Source organism: Lissotriton vulgaris, chromosome 7, assembly GCF_964263255.1.
Source record: "Lissotriton vulgaris chromosome 7, aLisVul1.2, whole genome shotgun sequence".
NCBI lineage: Eukaryota > Metazoa > Chordata > Amphibia > Caudata > Salamandridae > Lissotriton > Lissotriton vulgaris.
Genome location: NC_141695.1, coordinates 759,485,753 through 759,508,446, shown reverse-complemented (window position 1 = coordinate 759,508,446; position 22,694 = coordinate 759,485,753). Strand labels below are relative to the sequence as shown.

Here is a 22,694-nt window from a genome sequence, read left to right as displayed (position 1 = left end):
CTTTTCTGAATATTGCAAGGTTCCGGGCTGTGGTAGCTTATTATTTCTTTAGATGGTTTGTATGTCTCTGTAGTCTAAGTCGTCTCAGCATTTACAGCATGTAGTGTTTACAACACGCAAGAGGCGTCTCCAATCCACACAAGTCTTTCTTGAGAAGACCGGAAAGTGTAACACTGTAAAGTGTTAACACTGATTCAATGTTTTATTTTTTCAGACGTCTGCATTCAATCAGAAAATATTTCGACGCATTGGTGTATGTTTCGAGTTATTAAGGATGTGTCCGAAAACTGGAGAAAGCATTTGCAGTCTACACCGTGGGTAATGGAAGCCTTTATGCATGGCACAGAGAAGGATTCAACCCTATTACGGGGCTTGACCTCACTGAAGCTTGATGTCAGTACGTCTTTGGCTAGGGGGCTTCTGCGGCCCAAGGAAATAGTACCTGCATCAAAGTGGATGGCCATTAATCAAGGGGAATTCATCTGTAGCTGAGAGGTACTCCTCAGCTACAAACGGAAGTGATGTATCAGTGCACAAACCAATTAGGAGGCAGCAAAGAATAGCGACACTTGAGTCAACCTATGGTAAGCAGCAGGAGGTATCAAAGCCCTTTTTAGGTCTCGGTACTATCCGGTTCGTGAGAACCGGAAGTAGAGAGATCTTATGTTTCTTAGAGGGGCTCTTGATCCCGCCTCTAATTTCGGCTCTCTCCCATTGGCTGGCTTCCTAAAAGGAGGCCAGCCATTGGAGGAGAGAGCCATCACTCCGATTTAGCCCCGTCTTTCTCGGATTTGGGGGCGTCATTTTTGCTGTTCTTTAAACAGTAATGTCATCCGTCACTCAGAACAGCAAAACCACGCCCCAAATCCGAGAAAGACTGAAGCAGGCGGGCGCCATTTTTTTTTTCTTCCTTCGACGAGCTGCAGGACTCCCTTCCTCCTCGCCTGTGCTGGCCTTGTACCCGTGTTCCCACGTTGCTCTCTCCCTCCTGGACTCCCACTTTGCGTTTACCATAGGCTGGCTTGAGGCACGCAGACTGTTATGGTTTCGCCCGCCTTTGCTGAGTCTGGAGCAGAGCATAGACAAAAATAAAGGACACAACGCGGAGGTAGGGTGTTCTGTAAAGAGCGAGCCCGCTACAGAGAAATTGCAGGAACGCACCAGCAGATTTAGCTTGCTCTCCGCTTGGTATTAATCTTCTCATGGATGTGCGCAGGAGGTGTAGTCCCGCTCCGCCCGCCTGCAGCTCTCAGTCCCGCTCCCCCTTCCTCCGCCCGCAGCTCTCAGTCCCGCTCCCTCCGCAGCTGTCAGTCCCGCTCCCTCCGCAGCTCTCAGTCCCGCTCCCCCTCCCTCCGCCCGCCCGCAGCTCTCAGTCCCGCTCCCCCCTCCCTCTGCCCGCCCGCAGCTCTGTCCCGCTCCCCCCTCCCTCCGCCCGCAGCTCTCAGTCCCGCTCCCCCTCCCTCACTCCGCCCGCAGCTCTCAGTCACGCTCCCCCCTCCCTCCGCCCGCAGCTCTCCCCTCCCTCCGCAGCTCTGTCCCGCTCCCCCTCCCTCACTCCGCCCGCCCGCAGCTCTCAGTCCCGCTCCCCCCTCCCTCCGCAGCTCTCAGTCCCGCTCCCCCCTCCCTCCGCCCGCCCGCAGCTCTCAGTCCCGCTCCCCCCTCCCTCCGCCCGCCCGCAGCTCTCAGTCCCGCTTCCCCTCCCTCCGCCCGACCGCAGCTCTCAGTCCCGCTCCCCCCTCCCTCCCTCCGACCGCAGCTCTCCGGTAGTCTGCTCTTGCTTTTTCTAGTTTGGATATGACACCCGTATCATGGTGTCAAGGATTGGGCAGGAGTTCCGCACTTGCCTCGGTACACCCTACGAGACGTTTCCCCTTGCAATCGCCTGCCCAGTTCACCTCGCACTCCGGGTCTCCAAAGTGCCTCGAGGACGCCGAGTTCGCTGGAGGCGCACTGAGAGGCTGCATCGCCTCCGTGATCCCGTGAACTCCGCATCCAGAGAGAGGAGTCCGGCCACAAGAACCACGAGGTCCCACAGCCAGTGAAGGGAGCCGCCGCAGAGGAGTCCCCGCTACAGTTTTCATTTATCCTTTGACTCCTTGGTCAGGTCAATCACTCTCATCCGCCTTTTCACTCTCCTCCACCCTGCTTTTATTAAAAAACAAAAATCCATTCTCTAATGTTTGTGGCCCTCGCTACCCCCTCCCTCCGCCCGCCCGCAGCTCTCAGTCCCGCTCCCCCCTCCCTCCGCCCGCCCGCAGCTCTCAGTCCCGCTCTCCCCTCCCGCCCGCAGCTCTCAGTCCCGCTTCCCCTCCCTCCGCCCGACCGCAGCTCTCAGTCCCGCTACCCCTCCCTCCGACCGCAGCTCTCCGGTAGTCTGCTCTTGCTTTTTCTAGTTTGGATATGACACCCGTATCATGGTGTCAAGGATTGGGCAGGAGTTCTGCACTTGCCTCGGTACACCCTACGAGACGTTCCCCCTTGCAATCGCCTGTCCAGTTCACCTCGCACTCCGGGTCTCCAAAGTGCCTCGAGGACGCCGAGTTCGCTGGAGGCGCACTGAGAGGCTGCATCGCCTCCGTGATCCCGTGAACTCCGCATCCAGAGAGAGGAGTCCGGCCACAAGAACCACGAGGTCCCACAGCCAGTGAAGGGAGCCGCCGCAGAGGAGTCCCCGCTACAGTTTGCATTTATCCTTTGACTCCTTGGTCAGGTCAATCACTCTCATCCGCCTTTTCACTCTCCTCCACCCTGCTTTTATTAAAAAACAAAAATCCATTCTCTGTAATGTTTGTGGCCCTCTCTTCTTTCGACTTTGAGCTTCGGGCAATGAGAGGCAGCCGACGGGGGACCGGTTTCAGGTAAGTAACTTCTTATTCTTTCCGCCTCTCCCTCACCATTCCTTTTCATACTTTCTAAACACTATGTTCAATTACAGTCGGACGCTGTCCGCTCCCAACCAGCGGTCTGCGTATCGGGTGCAGCAATTAACTTTTACCTCTGGGACGTTGTCTTAGAGAAATTAAACGGTGAATGTGAGATTGGCGCCTCCCATTACATTTGGGTAAACCTGATTGTTAAGAAGTATGCTACGGCAAATTAGGCTTTCGAATATTATTTATTCTCAAATAAGATACAACCACCGGCTGGAGCAGGGCATAAGCAAGCAGTATGCCTGACAGGATACTGTGGGGTGGGTTTGGTTTAATGGGACATACGTTCCGAGTTTTAACAAGTACTGTGCCTCTTTAAATTACTTTACCATAGTGTGCAAAAATAAGGGCCCTAGAGCAAATTAAGAAACTGAGCCTACTAACTCCTGGAAGGGGGATAATATACAGCATTAATCAGTTCTTCCTCTGCCCCCCCCCCCCCCGGTTCCTGGGCATCGGTGCCGCTGCACCTAATTTCTCGGGCTCTTTCTCAATGGGCCCAGGGTCTTGCCGACATACATAACAGAGTTAAGCCCGGTACTCAGTGCGTTGTTAGTGCCACAGCACTGTAATCCACATTTCAAATGCACTCTGTTTGACTGAGCCATGACCCTCTGCTCACACTATCCCACGGCAGCCTTGCTGTGGTGGTGCAGCCAAATGAAGTCTGCACAAGGTCTCTGACTCCTTCCTGTCCTGCTAACTAGTTTAAGTTTTGTAAAGCGCCGACAGGGCAGAGGAAAAAGAGTGTCAGAGCGCTATACATAGAAGTGATTTAGAGTGACCGTAACCTTTACTTTAACATAAAGTGAGCATTGTTCATCGCCTTTGTCTGTGTCCGGGATTAATGTTGAACAACCTCTAATAAGTAGGGGCTGTAGAGCTCTCTCCCCAGGGGTACCCCAAGCCCTCAGACAGAGCTCTTAGTGGAATGTGTATTGAATGAGCTACATGTGTTCATGCCCTCGCACCACAGGCACCAGAGAGCCCCCCAGGGTCACTTGCAGGCTCCAGTGGGTTTCCGCCCTCTCTGTCACTGCAGGAGCCCGGGAGCCCACGAGGCTGGTAGGATGCATGCTTTAACAGGCTCCTCGCGCTACCGTCACCCAGAGGTAGGCGCCCCTTAAAGTAATGCTAGTGTAGGACCCCATCTCACGAGGTCTAACTAAGTTTCCAGCCCTGGATGTTCTTTTTTTATAAACCATCCTTTAGTGTCTGATAGCTCAGGGGGTTGTGCTCAACCAAGATCACACAATGCTGGACCCAGTGACATGGTGTAGGAATGCTTGAGGCTGGATAAGGCGCATCCCTGTGACACTGGACTTATTGTAACCCAAAAACAGCAGCAGAGCTGACAGCAGTCCCTGCACATCTCAGTATTTCACTTTCCCTCCAGTGGACCAGTGTACAAACATACACTCCTTATTTGGATTTTTTTTAGGAAAAATGTGATATCAATTTTTTTTACAGACTCCAGTAACTCTCTCATAGTCTGTGGTGTGAAAAAGGGGCAATTGTATTGTAACTGAAAGTCCCAATAATAACGTCAACTGCGTGCTTTGTAAGGAAAAACCTTTTCATATAAAGGACTACAGTCTACGGAAAATTATAAACTGAATGAAAAAAACAACCTTCACCCAAAATATATTAAAAATGCACAACTTTGGAAAAAAGTGCCACTATCTTCAGTTTTGGCTGATCCCACTCTGGATGTTTGGAGGAATCGGTTGTCTAATGCAGAATTTCTGCCACGAATCACTCACAAGTGAACATCTGTGTTTGTTTTTTTTTCCCAGTAAAATATTTTTCTTTAACGCGACATACTGTCTACTTTTGGGGGATAGTCAAACAACAAGAGAGAAAGGGTCAGACAGTCACTCATATACCCCTCAAGTAAACTTTTTTAAACAACAAAAGAGTGACAAACCAGGTGCAATGCAAACCAGGCAAGAACTATATGACCTTATAACCCGAGTCAGAATAGGGTAGATTGGTGAAGAAACTGTGATTCGAAAAGAACACTCATGCACCAACAAAGTTGGGGGATGAAATTGGGTGAGGGGAGAGGGTGTTGTTGGGTGCTATAATGCTTAATGTGACCGGTAAAATACCAGCAACATAGTGCCTAGTCTCAAGATATTGAGTCCTCTGCAACATACACATTTGAGGCTCAGATGTGCTGGCAGTGTCCTTCCTCCTTCTGATGTGGACAAATTAAGCATCATTGTGTTGTGCAAAAGAAACACGTGAACTACACCTTGCAGTGGTAAAAGCTGCATAAGCAGGTGTTGCCAAAATATAACAGTGTATGATAATGAAAAAAGGCCATATTGCTGTTGTTCTTTTGCACTTCATAACCAAAACAAATTGTTTGAAAACTACATAAAAACGACTTTTTAAAAAATGTAATCTTCCCATTTCACATAACTCATTTATCATCTTAACAGTATTTGCACAGTAAAACCGTATAGCACCCAAAATGTTTTGAATTCTGGATTCTCAAACCACGAAGAAGCTATATTTGCCTGCCCTCAATATCTGCACACTGCACTCCAGTCCAATGCCGCCTGCCCTGTGCCTGGTGTGAGGCAGCTTCCTTAAGTCCCCCGCCCATTCTTCTGCTCTGTTGATGGGGCATTAATAGTTGGAGTCATTGTAGTTACCAGGGACAGGCAGCAATGGCCCCAGGGCATTTATCTTTGACTGGAGCAATGTAAAATATGAGATTTCAGCCACTAAATCAGCCTCTCTAATGCTCACCTATTGCCATTGTAAATGACAATACCATTTATTTGTTTTTTTTTTTAAAAAATGTCATGAGCAATGCCAATAGCTCTACCTTGGATAATGCCGAGACCATTGCATTGTAAATGCTTGTTAGTAAATACAGCAGCTCTTGAAGACAGTGCATGCATGCTGCCAGGCTTAACCTAACAAGCATTTGCAATGCTATGGTCTCGTCTTTGTTAAAGTTAGAGCTATTGGCATTGCAAATTATACTTTTTTTCATTTATATATATATATTTTTTAAACCGATAAATATATGGTATTGTCATTTACAATGTGAGAGGTAGCAAACAGTGTGTTACAAGAGAAAAGTGACATGTTCATATTAAAGAGAGAACCAAACACAGGTAGAAGGATAATACAGCAATAAATGGCAAGGATCGAGGGAGAGGAGGCCTCGCGGCGTTGGCCGAGGGCAAACAAATATTATTATTATTTAACAGCGGCCGCAGGGCTGGCTGTAGTGCGGGGGTAGCCAGAGACTGAGCCCGCCAACGGCCCATCCTCTCTCGGTGCGCAGCGCACTATCCTAGCTGAAGGCTGCAGACAAGATGGTGGCGGCGGGATAGGCAGAAGGGAGTTGAGGAGAGCGCAGGAAGGGGACCGGTGCTGGACCAGGAGGGGCTGAGAGAACAGGCCACGGGTGCGGAGGCGAGCGGGAGGGAGAGGGGCTGAAGGGAAGGAGCCACTAAGAGACCAAGCGAGACTGAGAAAGACGCCAGAAGGTCGGAGGAGGCAACTGAGGAAAAGGACAGAAAGCAAAATACCGGGCACACGAAGAGCCTCGGAGGGGCGACAGGCTGGGCACGTGGGGAGGCCGGCCCTGGGAGAACCGAGGGAAGAGAAGATAACTGAGGGGAGACAAGCCCAAGGGACTGACAGGAAGAGGGACCTGAGGGGCCAAAGGGAGAGAGGGCAGACGGGGGAGAACAGGCGGCAGCCGAGCCTTAGGAGCTGAAAGTAGAAAGGGGCACACTGAGGAGCCAGTCCCGCGGAGCTGAGGGAAGAGACACTAGACAGGAGAGGTCTAAGGGGAAGTCAAGCTAGTGGACACGGCTGGAAAGAAGCAGAAGGAGCAACCCTGATATGAAGAGAAAGGAGGGTCTCTAGAGGGAAGACTGAGGGGCCAAGGAGAGACGAACCAGTGAAGACAAGGGTAGAAAGGAAAAGAGGCGGCAGTAGAGTCCGGGTAGAGTCGAGGCGGGAGAAGGGGCTGATGAGCGGAGCCAGGGAAGGAGGCGAGGCCTGTACCGGGCCTCAGTAACCCTAGGGCAGCCAGGAGAAAGCAGAGCTCACTTTGGAATCCGAGGCCGAGACAAAAGAGCGAGCTGAGGCAGATCGAGGGCGGACGACTGGGGACCGAAGCCCAGGGAAGAGGTAGACACGAGGCCAGAAACAAAGGAGACCACGAAGCCCGGACCAGCCGAGTCCTACGAGAGCCGCCCGAGAAACTCCCTGCAGGCCCCACTCTGATGCACATGGGGACCCAGGCTCACACGGTATGCGACCGGCCCACTGAGCTCGCTGGCTTGGACATGATTCTAAGGGCCAGGGACAGCCCCAAGGAGCTGGCAGCCATGGTCCGCGAGGAGCCGGCGGGGAGCGGCTGTGGAAGAGCCCGGCCCACTGTAGCCCCGGGCCAGCAGCCACCGCTGGAGGTCCCGCACAGGCTGCCTGCATCAAGCAGATCCTCCTGCTCCAAGTTGACCTCATCGAACAGCAGCAGCGACAACTGCAGGCCCGGGAGCAGGAGATCGGGCAGCTCCGGAGCAAGCGGTTCGCGGTGAGACAAAGGGCCACTGTGGTAACGTGCGCTGAAACGGGGGGGGGGGAGGGACATGTTTACAGGGCTCTGTCCGGCGTCTATTGCACCTGAGAGGTATTGGGGATGCCGGTGGGTGAACATGCGGGCTTGCAGTATCATATACATACTTAGCAGTGTAGGGGTTTAAAACGTTATACTCTTTGTGTTGGGCGGGGAGGCGAGAGACTGGTACATTAGTCCACAGAAATTGTTCCAGGGAGCTCGCCCTGATCAAGAAAGGATAAGTGCTCAAAATCCTGTGGGTGGGACTTAACAGCCTTTTATCAGTAACGGTGCAGGATTGGATCCGAGCGCCTGATTTGCTCCTCGTTTTACTCCTTTGTGCTTGGGATGGCCTGCAGCAAGCCCCGTCCTTTTTAAACTGGGGGCGTGTTTTTCACTGACAACGTCACAGGTAGAACGAACCTAAAAAATACGCCCCCAATCCGAAAAGGACGGGACTTAGATGGAGAAAATGACAACACTGAGACCTCTTCTCCAATGGCTGGCCGCCGTTTAGGAGGCAGCCAATGGAGAAGAGGGGCGGGGTTTACCCTCGCTACTCAGAGTCATTAAATCTCGCCAGCGAGACTGCGCATGTGCGCAGCCTACGCTAGCCAAGGCCTAAAAAGGACAAGGGCAGGCACTCGAGGTGGTCAAAAAAGAAAGAGAGGAAGGGCTCCAGGGGTGCGACAGGAAGGAGGAGGAGGTGAAGCCACCCAGCGAAAACCCGAGAGAGAGCCCAGTGGCAGCAGCGAGGAATGCAGCACTTTGAATGGAGCCCCACCTCGAGCTAGGAAGCCAGCAAAAGCAAATTGGAAGACCCTGGTTGCAAGGCGGGAAGAAGGCGGTTGCGAGCAACTCAGCAGAGAGCTGCTGGCAATGTGCTCCGCCATGCTCACAGAGGAGCGTGGCTATAACAGGTGTGTGAAAAGTTGCAATTCAGGCAGGGGAGGCAGGAGGAAGCAGTGGGAGTGTTGAACAGGGAAAACCATGCTACCAAAAACCTTATAACATTCCATACAAATCGAAAGTCAATTGCAAGAGATGCTAACAGTAACAAAACCCAAAACTAACGCTGAGTAACATGTTATCATGTCAGTTGAGCATAGCTGAGGAACCTTGTGTTTGGTGTTTTCAAAGTTTAGCTGTAGAAAAGGATATCCATGAGGTTTTCAGATTACTTTGTTACTAGGGAAAACAGAAAGAAGGAAACTCGGTAAGAAAGTAGGAGGAGATATCTGCTGAAAGTCTATACAGAGAATAGAAGAAAATAGAAAACAGATAGCAAAGAAACCAGGGCAATGCAAACGATCATACCTTTGTTTTGTCCTTTTTCCGAGGGTGCAGGCAGGCAGAGTTTAGGGACTGACCTAGACAAAAAGAAGAAAAAAGACGCTATTAACATCTTGAAATCGCAGAACTGAACCTATGTTGTGAAACCCTTGAAATCTCAAGTACAGAATAAACACATAAATATCTTACAATTAATAAACGCGTAAAGTCTATGAAATGCCAAGCAACACAGTGTCTACTTAGTTAGCTTTCTTTTATAAAATCTGCATTTTTTCCTTCAATCATCCAGTTTGATCTCCTCTAAATGCCTCATTCATTTGCTCTCAGGTATGTATCCTCCCACCCATTCTCAATCATTGCTTTTTTCCAGCCCCCAACTCATTTGCCATTTGTTTGCTTATGCACTCAGCCTTTTTAAAATAGTCTGATGACATCACCATTTTTTGCCAGCTTCTGAATGCCACCTGCCAACTTGCTATTTTCATAATGCACTTCCAACACGTACAGTGCAGTGAAAAGCGGGTAAATTATACTACATTAAAACCTAAAATTCAAACTTTAAAGGAAGCTTTATGAATTCTTATTGCTAAAAATTGGTTGTGATGCACACTTGGGTAAAGAAAGATGCATGCTACATTTCTACTTCACTCAGTTTCCTCTATAGAGTACATGAGTGAGTGAAATCTATGTCACATGAATAGAACGTTCAGTTAAGAGAGGATAGCTGAGAGGGGATGATAACACTCTGTTGTGTGCTCTCCTAGGTTTTTCCCATGGATTCTCCTAACCCACTAAGATTGTCCAATGAACACTTCTCCTGACAATTCTGATTAGTGTTGCAAGAGCAAGTCCTATCTGCGCATACCAGTACGTGGCATTTTCAGAGTCTCACCCAGTGCCACCTCCAGGTACTGCATCGGTGATACTCTGTATTTTGAATCCATTGTCACTCCTAAGGTACTGCCGCTGCTCCATCTCCGGGTACTCAGTCCATTGCCATACCTTGTGTACTCACTGGATGCCATCAATATGGTTCTAATACTTGCTATTCTCTTGGTACTCCTCCTATGCCCTTCTTTAACAGTTGCCTCCCCAAACCCTCCCATAGCTACCCAATGACTGACGCTTTGAGGCTGTCTTTGTTTTTAGTACTTTGCCTGCCATACATTTTAAGCCTGTCCTCTTAATGGTAAAGGTGAAACTGCAAACCCCAGAGGACAAAGTCCTGAAGGGAGTAAAGCATGCTAAGAGGACACCTGGAAACTATGCCCCCGACTCCATCCCCCACATTATCACTACTTATAAACGTCTGATACTTCACTTTTTGCTTTCCCCTGACAGGTTATTCCCAAGATTTTCCATTGCCAACTAGCAACTAGCACTGCACCCACCATGGTTTGGACTTGCCCTGCCTTACATTGCCTACTCCCCACAAATACGATAATTCAGTGATCTCCTAGCTGAAGTTTTCAAGCAGTAGTTGCTCGTGGCATCCTCACTGCCCAGGTTCATGACTGCTGTACATCTTGTCTCCCATCCTCCAAGGGCTTAGACGGTCTCATGTGACCCCTCGCCCCTTCCTGACCTGCGTTTCTGTGCTTTGTTACTCACATTTTTGCATCAGTGATGCACAGTCCCATTTCCCACTTTGTAAAAACGTTGTCACATGTATGCCTGCTCAATCGCAGCACATGCAGTTCAGGCAGCTACTATGTTGGCACACAATAGTGATGTCCAAGCCCTGGTTTTCTTGAATCCGTCAGTATATGTTGGTACTTCAATATGTTCAGCTTTTTATATATTGTAGGAGATGCAGTGTTGATAGAGATGCTGTTCCACAGTCTGGGTGAAGGAACATAGAAGGATTGCCTTCTGTTTTTTTCCCGTTGTCCAATAGTTTGTCTCCAGGCTGGTGACATCCAGACATCTAGGGCCTCATTTATGTTTCTGCATTCTGCAGCACACATAGAAAAAGGATCAAGCTTCTAATGATTGTTTTTGTGCTGGAAGGTTTCCCTTCCTGCACAAAAACAATCATCCCTGCAAAGCAGGCACCCTGGCCCCATGGTGCAAAGGTGCCTGCATTGGCGCATGGCAGCTCATTGTGCACCAGCGTTGGGGAAAAGGACAGGAATGTACCATATCTCATAGATACAGTGCATTCCTGTCCTTTTCTTTTACCGTAGGGAAGCGCTGCAGGGAGGCCTGTGGCGCTGCTCCACGTTAAAACCTAATGGATGAGGCCCCTGGTCTGGTGTTGTCCCTCACATGTTTGTTTACCAGGTAAGCCAGGGTCTTGTCAGTGAGGATTTTACAAGTGACGCAGCTGCTCTTGAAGATGATCCAGGCTGGATGGGGACGTCAGTGCAGGTCTTTAAATGTGAGGTGTTGTGGCTAAATTTCATCAAGCTCTTACTGGGCCATACTGCTGCATATAGGATGCTTTCAAGGGGTCCTGGGTGGCATTGGGGGGGACCACTGAGCAGGGCTTTGCCTTTATATAGATTGGAGAGGACTAAGGGCTATATTGTTGTTCTGAAATCATTTTCCAAGAGCAATGGCCTCACTTTCTTAAAAAGGACGAGTTGGAACCAAGAGGTTTCTCTCTTCCTGGTGACCTGCTGCTTGAATGAGAGGCATTTGACCCCCATTTTTAAAAGTGTTTTTATTAAGAACCAAGAACATAGGCTTAACAAACCATGTGGTGATGACACAATGAGGTTTCAGCACTTGAACAGTTTGCCTTAGTGCTTCACAAATCATTTACTTATAATGTCCAGACATATAGACTTGGCACTTTTATGGCTAATCAGATCAATATGAACATTATCCCTTATCTCCAGTTACTTCGCAGCAACCCACCCACTGGTTCTAACAGCCCTGCCCCCTGTAGGCCCTCCAAGCACACCACACTTCCTGGGACAGCCTCTTGCTGTGTGAACCACTTTTTCCGCCCTTTGGCAACAGTCCCGGTTTGCCTCCCAGTCCATAACCGTTGGCCTGGCCGTGGCCCCCCATGCTCTTTCTACGTTTCGCTTCGCCACCCCAGCTGCCAGTCTTAGCCAGATTTCTTTATACCTGGGCCAGTCTTGTCCCCTTTTATTCCCAGAAGTAACCATTTGGGCTCAAGGGGGATCTCTACCTCTGTCATCCTCACCATTATTGATGTCACCGGGACCCAATAGTCTTGAACCAACTGGCAGTCCCAAAGAGTGTGAAAGAATGACCCCCACTGCCTCTTCTGCATAGTGGAGGTTCTGCCTTACCTATTTTGCGCAGGAGCGTTTGCGCATATTATGATCCGTGGTGTAACTTAAATTGGACCAATCTGAGTGCCCTCTGATGGCTTACTCCTGGGGTACCTGCAGGGCATCCATCCAATCGTCATCATCCAGAGTTCCCAGGTCCCCCTCTCATACCACCCTCTGGGGGCCCAGTAAATCAGGGAAATTATTGAATAGTTTATTATATATTAGTGACCCTCTGCTATGTGTCAAGGCTTCAGTCAGTACTTGATCTTCTAATAGCGAAGAAGGCAACCGTACAACTTCTGGCAGTGTGTGCCGGAAGCGTTCAGATTCTGCCAGGTCGAACCCTTCCTGAAGGTCAGTAAACCGTACGTAGGTCTGATTCCTCCAGACGTCACCCAGGTGTTCTATACCAATTAGCCCCCATTTTCGAATTCCGTGCAGCCCTCCTACCTCTGGCAGGAGTGCGCTGCACCATAATAGAGTCAGAGTAGTCAGTTTAACTTTCCAACCAAGAAACCTGGTGACCTCATGCCATACGTCTTTTGCAACCTGTGTGTGCTGTGGCCAGCCGCCTCTCCCAGTCTTCCTGTACAGAAGTCCTTCATATTCTCCCTGGCCCATGTACCCTTTGTCGACATTTGGCACCATTAATCAACTGTGGCATTCAAGACCATTAATCATAACTATACAATGCTTCTTCATAGGCTGGCTGACTGCATTTTTACAAGCACAGCGTTGATGTGACTAGACTCATCTGGGACAGGAAGATCTGAAATGATTAGTCTTGGCCCTAATACTTCAAAATGCAGTTTCAAAGGGAGCAGCCTTGTTGCTGTTCCTTTTTATTGTGTGCCTCTGTCCCTGGGCGATGTTACGTCAAGCTTTTAATTTGATACATATGGGATAAAGTACCCCTTGCAATACATTTTAAGAATATTGCAAGTCACCGAGGAATCCTGTGACCATAAAAAGGAATGAGGCAGAATGCTGTGTTCTTTTATGCGTAGGAAGGATGACCCTCTCCCCCCCCACCCCCAAATAAATTCTCCCTGACACTTAGTGCTGACTTCTGCTCGGGGATTATGGTAGCCACACAATCCCCGAGCAGTAATCTGTTTAAAAGAGGCATTGCTCCACCTTACTGCAATGCCTTGCTGACATATTCACTCCCCTACAAGGAGGAGAAATTACCCTGGACACGTGGCTGCAGCACTGACTGATGCTTGATCAGGGTGAGAGGGGGAGGATGCTGGCTTTTTCAAAGGAGTAAAGCCTCCAATGAAAGCAATGGAGACTCCCCTAGTGCCAGTGAACATCTCGACAACCACAATAAAGCATTTACGTGGGAACAATGCAAATTGGACTACGCCACTTGTCAGACCCCGTATGGTGGCCACATTGCAAACAGAGACCACTGGCCCCAATTGTGGTGGCTGAAGTTGTTTGCCAGTGGTGTCCTGGAGTCCAACTATGTCTCTGCAAACTGGTCCACGTACAACCCTTTCCGTACCCTTGCATTCACCACGGAACAAAGTCTTAAAGACACATGGGGCATTGTTCTGAATTTTATCTAAGCTCTCATTCGGATCGCAAACTAAGCCCCACTCTCACTTCCTGGAAGGCATTTCAGTCCTAGTTGTGCACTTTGCACCCCTCGCAGCGGCGGATTCACTCCTGTTGAGGCCACAGCAGCGACCTCACATTGGTACAGAGATTGCTGGATGGAGTAAGCCTGGCAGGCCTTCACAGAGGCTCCTTTATAGCTCCTCAACAAGCAAGAGCAGATCAGAAAGCACATTGGCTGGCAGGTCCCCGCGCGTTCACTTCAGTGGTCCTCTTCCCTAGTCAAAAAGGAAGATCATCCTGGAGTGATTCTGAAGTCATTGGATGGCTTCAGCCAGCCATTCCTGGGGACGTCATCCCAGGCCATCCTGAAGTCTGCCCACAGGGCTGATTATTTAAATGGGATGACTCTTACTGTAATCACAAAAACTACGCTAGGATGGTGTTCTGATGACTATTACTGTAATCACAAAAACTACGCTAGGATGGTGTTCTGATGACTCTTACTGTAATCACAAAAACTACGCTAGGATGGTGTTCCGATGACTTCCACTGACAGGGAGTGATTACCTTTTACAACTCCACGAATACTAACTGACAACATCAGGATGAGTGAGAATGACTCCTGGATGGGCTCTAGACAATTTAAGGATGACTGATGATTATCCCTGGATGATTCTATAACCGCTTCAGGATGGAAGTCAATTACTCTGGGATGATCCCATGACATTTCCAGTACCAGTACTATAATGCAATGTTGTCTGCGAGAGTCTAGTTTAGGTTTTGTAATGGAAGGGTACCCTTCCATTACCCAAAAAATACTACGTGTACACAAAAGTGAAACTTTTCCCATTTCGGATGTGTTGTACCAAATACCAATTTGCTCTTGTTTGCAAATCCCGAAAATTTTGAATCAGGTCTGCATTATAAACTCAAGCAAACCAGACACAAAACGTCTCTAAATCTGGTCCTAATACTCAGATTATTTGTCCTGCATTGGAAAGATTACTTTTTAAACTCTAAAGTGAGAGGTAGACACTTGTATAAAATACAAGTTGCTATTTTTGGCTATGTTTGTGCTGCAGAAATACCACAAGCACCTTTATATAAAAGAAGTGGCCTGCAGCAATGTTATACCTTTGCATTCAGATCAGCTTAACATGTGCCACTACTCCCATACTCCTGACTCACTGGGATTTGCCTTATTTAGAGGTACAGAGCATTATCGGACGCTGTTTGACATGGTGACCATTTGCAAAACACTAACCAAAATAGTGGTAAAGGAAACAAATTATCAAAAGGGAGGTTTCAATGCAATTTTATTTATCTAAAGCACATATTTGGCCCCACAGGGGCCAGGATACCAAACAAGAGAAAACATCCAGAAAAAAAATAAGATCCGGGGAAGAAAGGCCAGGCTAATGCAACAAGAAGAAATAGCTCAACGAAAACCAGCAACTTCATGGTTTGATTCTAGATGCAGAGATTTTCTTAATCCTCTTCTGGCATTGCAAATTTTTATAGCCAGCTTCCTTCTCATACTTCTGTTGTCCAGTGACTACCAGCCGTTGGCACTGCACACAGACTTCATAAACTCTGGAAAAACAAAATAACATACATCAGTATCATGTTCCCACCATTCTTTATGATTTTTAATACGGCTGGGCTGCCTATCAAAAGTTCCAATTCCATTATTTCATACAGTCTGCCAGATGAGATATGGTTAGGGTTACATGGTTCCTAAGTGAAACATTAAGGCCACTTGGTCAAAGTTTGGCACAGCTTAGAGCAAAGCATTGATGAAGAGGGGGCCAGAAGCTGAAGAAAAAAAAAAGTTCCCTTATGAACTATGAGCCCCAGGTCCACAATGACAGTTCTAGCCCCAAGTAGCAGTGTGTCTTCTCTGGCTCTTTCACCCTTTTGAAATGCTGGGGTACTTGATAAAGACTGTACAAATGTAGATGCATTAAAACAAGCATGGGCCATAGTCCTGTTCACTAGACGCGGGCAAGCTTCCTCTGCAAACAGAAAGTAATCAGTGCCAGATTTCTTTACAAAACCATCATTGAGGCAGCCAGGGTGAGTCTGAACTGTACTTGCAATTATCATATTTGGAAAACAGTCGTCTAAGAAACTAGCATAGTGACCAGAAATCAAAATAGGAGCTTACAACCAAGTGTTAGGACCAGGACCAACTGATCTAATTATTAGGGAGTTGATCCAGTCTAAATAAAAGCTGAGAGCACAGTATATTTTGTTAGTGCAGTTTGCTATCACTCATTCATCCAGTTTGAGAACCTCACACCTGGACCTACAGATTTGCAAATGAAATCCCAACTCAAGGCTTTGCGCCAGATTTGCACGCCATTTGTAGCACAAGATCAGCACAAACTGTTAAGAAATTACAAGGCACCCCCATTGCTCTTATTGTTCTTTTGCAGACAGCTGTTAAGCAATGATGGAGTCATCGTTCAGTTATGATACAACCTCACATATGCAAACATACAACACAATGTATAATGAATTGTCACAATCCCAGCTCGACTGAATGTTAATTTGAACATTTGTAATATCTTACCAAACAATGCATCAACCTTCTCCTCGTCAAAGACTGCTGTTCCAGCACGAGCCTTCGTTACACCTTTTGCAGATGCAAGTTCTTTAGGAGAAATAAGTACTTCGCTGATGCCATTGAGAAGAAAACCTGCACTGTCCCGCTCTGACTTGGCTTCCTCCAAGAGTTTGTGCAATTTTCTCTTTGGAACTAGTACATCTCTGAACCGTGAAGGATCGTTTGAGTCCTTTACCAACTGCTGCATATCAGTCTGCAAAATAACACAACTATTAACTATTTGTCATTATGTTAGGTTACAATCTCAAAAATATGCATAGATTGCGGGTTTTTGATTTGGCATCTGGTACATGGCTAACAATGTAATATTTGCTATGTTAGCTCCAGGAGTATAAATCAGCCATACTTAAAAACAATGCAAGCAGAAAGATTTCAAAGCCCTCATGCAGGAAATCTACAAGGTTTGTCCTATATAAACTTTAACTGTGTTAAAAGAGTGGCAAAGAAAAGTATACCTTTTGTACAGTGAATGATCGACTGCATGTTTTTGAGGATGTTATATCTGTTACATTCCGTGGATTGGTCAAAGCAGACAGCTGATCTTGCAAATACTGTACAGCCAACTCACTATTGCAAGTGCCTTGCAACTGTGCTATAATCAAATAAATACACTTGTTAAAGGCAGCAGATAATAAATACAATATACACTTAACAAGCATACTTTTTGGCAATGCATGTGTTTGGATGGAAAAAAAAAGGATTATTAATGGGAATTTTTTGCAGTTTACGTGGAAAGGTAGAATATGAAGCACGCACCTTTTAAGTGTTCGTTTTCAGCTTGTAACCGTACACACCCCTGACAGGAACCAGGGCCAACAGAAAAGCTTTTGTTTTCATTAATTATGGACAAGGAGTTATATACCATTTCCTTAGAGAGAACGCAAATCATAATTAGGTCATACAAGTGGAAATGCCATTTCCTATGTACCTTTAAAAAAAAAAAAAAAATGTACCCCAGTGTAGACTATATATAAGCACATGGACATACTTTAATATTTTTGCCAAGGTAGCATGTGAAAGGTAAGATTATCGCTGCACGGGTTCTAACATTTTTGTTAGACTGATCCTCAATGCATAGCCACCGTTACAGTGGCTTTCACATGACCAAGGGATGGTGCAGGTCAGAAATAAACGTCTTAGACATCTAGAGACAGGAGAGAGATACCATGTGTGTTCTTTTCCAGCTTGGGCAAATGACAAGTTTGGCATTTAACAGCTGACTGATTCAATGTTGGCCCTTTACAGGTGCATGACTATGGCACCGAGGCCCTTTACCACTCATTCAAAGAAATAAGCCTCTGGACATACTATCAGGGTAGAGTGGTAGCTTTCCAGGATCCCAGTCATCTATCTGTTCCATAACTTGCCTTACTGCAACTATTAAATCATTTCAAATTTGTTGAACAAGGATCCACGCTACATCCTCCTTTCAGCATCTAAAAGAAGTAATTCTGAAGTTTGCCATAATCAATTACAGAAAACCTGGTTCACAAAAAACAAGGCCCTAAACACACACCATTAGTGGCATTAGATAGAACAAGGCTCAGGCACAGAACTCCATACTCAGACTCAAGGACAGCAGGGTAGGGGCATTGTAAGTCGCACCCTCTCCATTTGCAGACAGGGAGCGGGGTGGAGTGAAGTGTGAATAAATTGGGAAGTCCGGGACAAGAATGTGCTTTGCATAAGTCACAGCTCTGCCTAGCATTTCCTGCACTCCCTGTGTGTTGTTGACTTACTTATTCGGGCCCTGTTGTCCTGCAGTCAGGAATTTGTGGATCCTTGATTGGACACCTCTGACATGTTCCAGCCCTGACACGCGGGTCTTCCTCTCCCAGGTCGTTGATATCTTCTTCCGGGTTCCTTCGCCTCTGTGTTCCCTCGCCAGAGGTACATGCTTGTGTAGCTGTTTCTTCGCACCAGAGTTTCTTCGGACTCTCGTCCTGTACAGAATACAATGATAGAAGAAAGATATATTTAACCAAAGAATCCTCGTCTATCTGGTATATGGTAGGATGATGGTATACATATTTAGAAGGACATAGGTACTTATCTGATTTATCTGATCCAAGGAGAGTGGAGAAATGGTTATTCTTTTGTTTCTCCTTTTTAACACAGGCTAGCTCTAAAGAGAAAAATGTGGAAACTGCACCAAACCATGTAGCTAGTTACAACCTACGACAGAGATGGCGGCAAAGGCTTTTCTTCTCTTACAGGTTACATTGTATCTCATGAATGCATAAGGCCTCATCAATATTAATGAGGGAAGAGCCAATTGTATGCTGCTCCAGTACTTCTGTTGCTGGAAGGCACATGAAAACTTTTTATAATGCTCGTGAAATTTCCAAATTTCGGGTTATATGACATTTGCTACATTCTCTCCATTTTTGTGGCTACAAAATCTCGCAGTTTATACTGACTGAAGCAGAAAACGTCTCGTAGGAGACATTTTCTTGTGTGCAGCTCGAGTGTATCTCATGACTTTTGAACGTGAGCTATGCCCACCCACACATTCAATTTTCATGCAAGATACCAACATAAGTGGATTTCATTAAATTTCATATAATTTTAACTAATTTTCAGAAGGCATACATTTTCACGTTTGCATAGGCCTTATTCTAGAGCCCTGGCAAAAGCCAGATAACGGAAGTACGTGCCAGCAGTTCCTGAATTTAGTGCCGAGAACTGACTAGCATCTTTGGCAGGAGGAAAGTCTTTTGTCAACTGCAGTGCCTGTACCCTAGCAAATATTCTCTTTTAAACCGCAACTTCGCCTGCTAAAAGGTGCTCATTTGTTTTAACTTGTGTTATCAATTTTATCACACACTCTAATACCACAAGCCGCGTTTCTACTACATCTCTATTTATACCGATTTGGCCAGTCTGTCGTTTCCGCTCTATCGGTATTAGGGGCCATTTTGTTGGCCTTAGTATAGTAGGAGCCTGCAGCCTTCTCAACAGAAATCTGATTGGCAGAAGCGAGGCCTGCATCTCACAGGAGAAGGGAGTGGGTTCTGTGCAAGTCATCCTTCCTATGTTGACGCTCCACCTCCCTGTGTTTTACTGTTCAGAACATATTCTTCGTTTGCACATTTGCTTTATGCAAATAAGCTGCAAATAAAATGTTAGAGAGCGAGTGAGTCAGTGAGAGCGAGTGAGTCAGTCAGAGAGAGCGAGTGAGTGAGTCAGTCAGAGAGAGCGAGTGAGTCAGTCAGTCACAGAGCGAGTGAGTCAGTCAGTCAGAGAGAGCGAGTGAGTCAGTCAGTCAGAGAGAGCGAGTGAGTCAGTCAGTCAGAGAGAGCGAGTGAGTCAGTCAGTCAGAGAGAGCGAGTGAGTCAGTCAGAGAGAGCGAGTGAGTCAGTCAGAGAGAGCGAGTGAGTCAGTCAGAGAGAGCGAGGGAGTCAGTCAGAGAGAGCGAGTGAGTCAGTCAGAGAGAGCGAGTGAGTCAGTCAGAGAGAGCGAGTGAGTCAGTCAGAGAGAGCGAGTGAGTCAGTCAGAGAGAGCGAGTGAGTCAGTCAGAGAGAGCGAGTGAGTCAGTCAGAGAGAGCGAGTGAGTCAGTCAGAGAGAGCGAGTGAGTCAGTCAGAGAGAGCGAGTGAGTCAGTCAGAGAGAGCGAGTGAGTCAGTCAGGGAGAGCGAGTGAGTCAGTCAGGGAGACACTCACCCAGGCAACGCCACTCACCCAGGCAACGCCACTCACCCAGGCAACGCCACTCACCCAGGCAACGCCACTCACACACGCAACGCCACTCACACACGCAACGCCACTCACACACGCAACGCCACTCACACACGCAACGCCACTCACCCAGGCAACGCCACTCACCCAGGCAACGCCACTCACCCAGGCAACGCCACTCACCCAGGCAACGCCACTCACCCAGGCAACGCCACGCCACTCACACACGCAACGCCACTCACACACGCAACGCCACTCACACACGCAACGCCACTCACACACGCAACGCCACTCACACACGCAACGCCACTCACACACGCAACGCCACTCACACACACAACGCCACTCACACACGCAACGCCACACGCAACGCCACTCACTCACTCAAAGCCACTCACACACACAGTGCCACTTTCACCCACACTGTGCAGTGCACAATAGGTCTCGCAGTAGGAAAGTTGGAGCTATTGGTTTTGTAAATGAGAAAGCCCTTTATGTTTTTAAAATGAAAACAAAAATAAAAGGCATTGTTATTTGCAATTGTAATAGCTCCAACTTTCCTACTGCGAGACCTATTGGCAACGCCAGTGCTTGTTTATATAGCGCTTGCTACCCCTTGATCTATTCTCACATGCAATGTTAGCCAACTGGGCAAGTCAAACTGTAATTTCTAGTTAAACAAGTTAACCACAAGACCTACCTCTGCATTTATGCTTTGCATAAGGGACAAAGAAATCACCAATAGCAATTATCAAAGAACACAAGATGCAAAATACGGAGAAAAGGAATTTGACTTTCATACATAGCAAAACATAAATCTAACCTTGCTTTAAAGACTGTTAATAGTTGCAAAATAAATATGTATCTAGAGGATCATATATCAAATGCAGGAGAAGCTTTGGCAAACTAACACATTGACAGCTTAGCCCGCACAAAAGGTATGCCTGGGAACTGTGCTCTTCCAAACCACAGTTAAAAACCAGATGAGGCGAGAGTGCCTTAGCACGTGGAGGAACACTCATGGCGGTATTAGTGCGTGTACAAACGAGTTCTGGAGTGGAATCAGCACCTCATCGAACTCTCCTGCTCAGTTAGGACAGAATTGAGAGGAAAAAGTCTGAAGGAGTGTCTTTGGTTTCCAGATAGCCATCGCTTGGTTAGCAGGCACTTTTACTGCCAAATGAAACACTTTCGAGCATCGTGACTAAATCGAAGCAGAAACAGTGAAAAATGGCCCAGCTGGCACAATACGCAACAGACAGGACTGGTCAGTCCAATGCATCAAATGATGGCATATGGCTGCATGGTGTCATGCTGGAAGTGCTCATTCTTGTTGGTCATTCTCCTCTAGGGAGAAGGAGACAAGCCTGCAAGATGAACGAGCGCACATTTTTCTAAAAAACCACCAAAGATGTGCCCTTTAACTGCCCAAGAAAGGTTTGCAAGATGAAAGAGACAAGAGATGTCCAGTGAAGAGAAAAGAGGACATTACAAAAAAGGTTTCTGAAGTGAAGCAATGCAAAAAGCAAAGGCTGTTTGTTCAAGGATCCGTAGTCTACAGAAGAAACAAGTAAACGGATTGTCCACTGCCTAATGGTAACTTAAGAGAGCTTCCTACCTTAAAGTAACCTGCTTTATAAACCCCTTTCCAGTATTTTTTCTAATCTACAATAATGAATCAAAATACTATTCAGACCAAATATATGTTTAAGCGTACTTTATTTTTTTAAACGCTATTTAGAATTAAAACACAAAGAAAATGTTATTTGACAGAAACTGGTTTTGAACTTTTTCAAAAAAGATTGCTTTCTAAAAAGTGTTCTAGGGTCCCGCGCACACGCGGAACCTTTGAGTTTCTGAAAATGTCATAATGACGAAGGGGTATCATTACAGAAGAATTAAGTCTAGAACCCGAAGCTCTGACAGCGTATTCCCATTGCGAGTTGAGTGTACAAGAAAATCTACCGTAAACTAATGAATAAAGGTTTGGATGGCACTATTTGAATGCATCAGGGATAACGAACCAAAAGAAATAGCCTTCATGGCTTCCAGCGATTGCCTTTCTACCTGCTGTAATATGCAGACATCAGGAAACGAAAAGTACCATGGTCTTCCCTGAAGATATGGCAGCCTCATCTGCGATGCTCATTCAGGGGACTGGGCACTTCATAACAAATCAGCACTGAACCGGCTGCAGATTCCGAGACCTGGTTACAGAAACAGCTGAATCTGGTCCGAAGAAAGTGGTCTGTACTTTAGTGCTACTAAAATGTAAGATTACACACTAATACAACCAAATACAATTTAGGGTCCCTGATCAATATTATGCAGTAAATCGCTTCAATCTGCTATCTCCCCTCGCCCCACCTCTGACATAGGTGGGCTCCCCACCAGATACGAGATTACCCCGATTAGCGCTCAGGTGCTGTTCTCAAAACTCGATGGGGTTGCAATCAGTCATGCGGCTCAGTTTTAATTTTCATACAACACACTTTTCCAGAATGCATTCCCCCTCTCTCCTGCGCAGGTAGCGAGCCAACAGACAGCTCCATTGGTGTGCTCTTCTCAGACACTTGCTTGGCCCACACTCTGCAGACAAACTCATTTGCCGCCGTGTCTCAAAGAGCCAAGCACATTCATGCAATCTAAATCTTACGTAGTTGCATTCACACTTTTACAAGATCGCCAAAATAATTAAAGCAAAGAGGAGCGCTGGACTCCTGCTTACACCACCTCTCCCAAACAAAGCGCTA

The 22,694-nt window shown here is 47.0% G+C and overlaps 1 protein-coding gene across 3 annotated transcripts; it reads right to left on the bottom strand.

Annotated features, from left to right (window-relative positions):
- Positions 1 to 14,933: 14,933 nt before the first annotated feature.
- Positions 14,934 to 19,134, bottom strand: LOC147702370 (uncharacterized). Of its 3 annotated transcripts, XM_086930992.1 has the most exons (5): positions 18,003 to 19,133; positions 17,020 to 17,131; positions 16,719 to 16,855; positions 16,210 to 16,456; positions 14,934 to 15,227 (listed from the first exon to the last, which is right to left on the bottom strand). In XM_086930992.1, exons 2-5 carry the CDS (start codon positions 17,126 to 17,128, stop codon positions 15,190 to 15,192), a joined length of 531 nt encoding a protein of 176 aa, XP_086787118.1. In that variant the 5' UTR covers positions 17,129 to 17,131; positions 18,003 to 19,133; the 3' UTR covers positions 14,934 to 15,189. The 3 variants fall into 3 exon arrangements, 2 of the variants coding, with proteins under 2 accessions (XP_086787118.1, XP_086787119.1); XR_015297520.1 differs by lacking the exon at positions 17,020 to 17,131 and having other exon boundaries at positions 18,003 to 19,134; XM_086930993.1 differs by lacking the exon at positions 18,003 to 19,133 and having other exon boundaries at positions 17,020 to 17,375.
- Between the last annotated feature and the right edge of the window lie 3,560 nt (positions 19,135 to 22,694).

Coding starts and splice junctions, on each gene's coding strand:
- LOC147702370 (XM_086930993.1), bottom strand. CDS start 17,152: ATGATTTGCGTTCTCTCTAAGGAAATGGTATATAACTCCTTGTCCATA. Junction 16,856..17,019: donor TGAAAACGAACACTTAAAAG/GTGCGTGCTTCA, acceptor ATTTGATTATAG/CACAGTTGCAAGGCACTTGC. Junction 16,457..16,718: donor GATCATTCACTGTACAAAAG/GTATACTTTTCT, acceptor GTTATTTTGCAG/ACTGATATGCAGCAGTTGGT.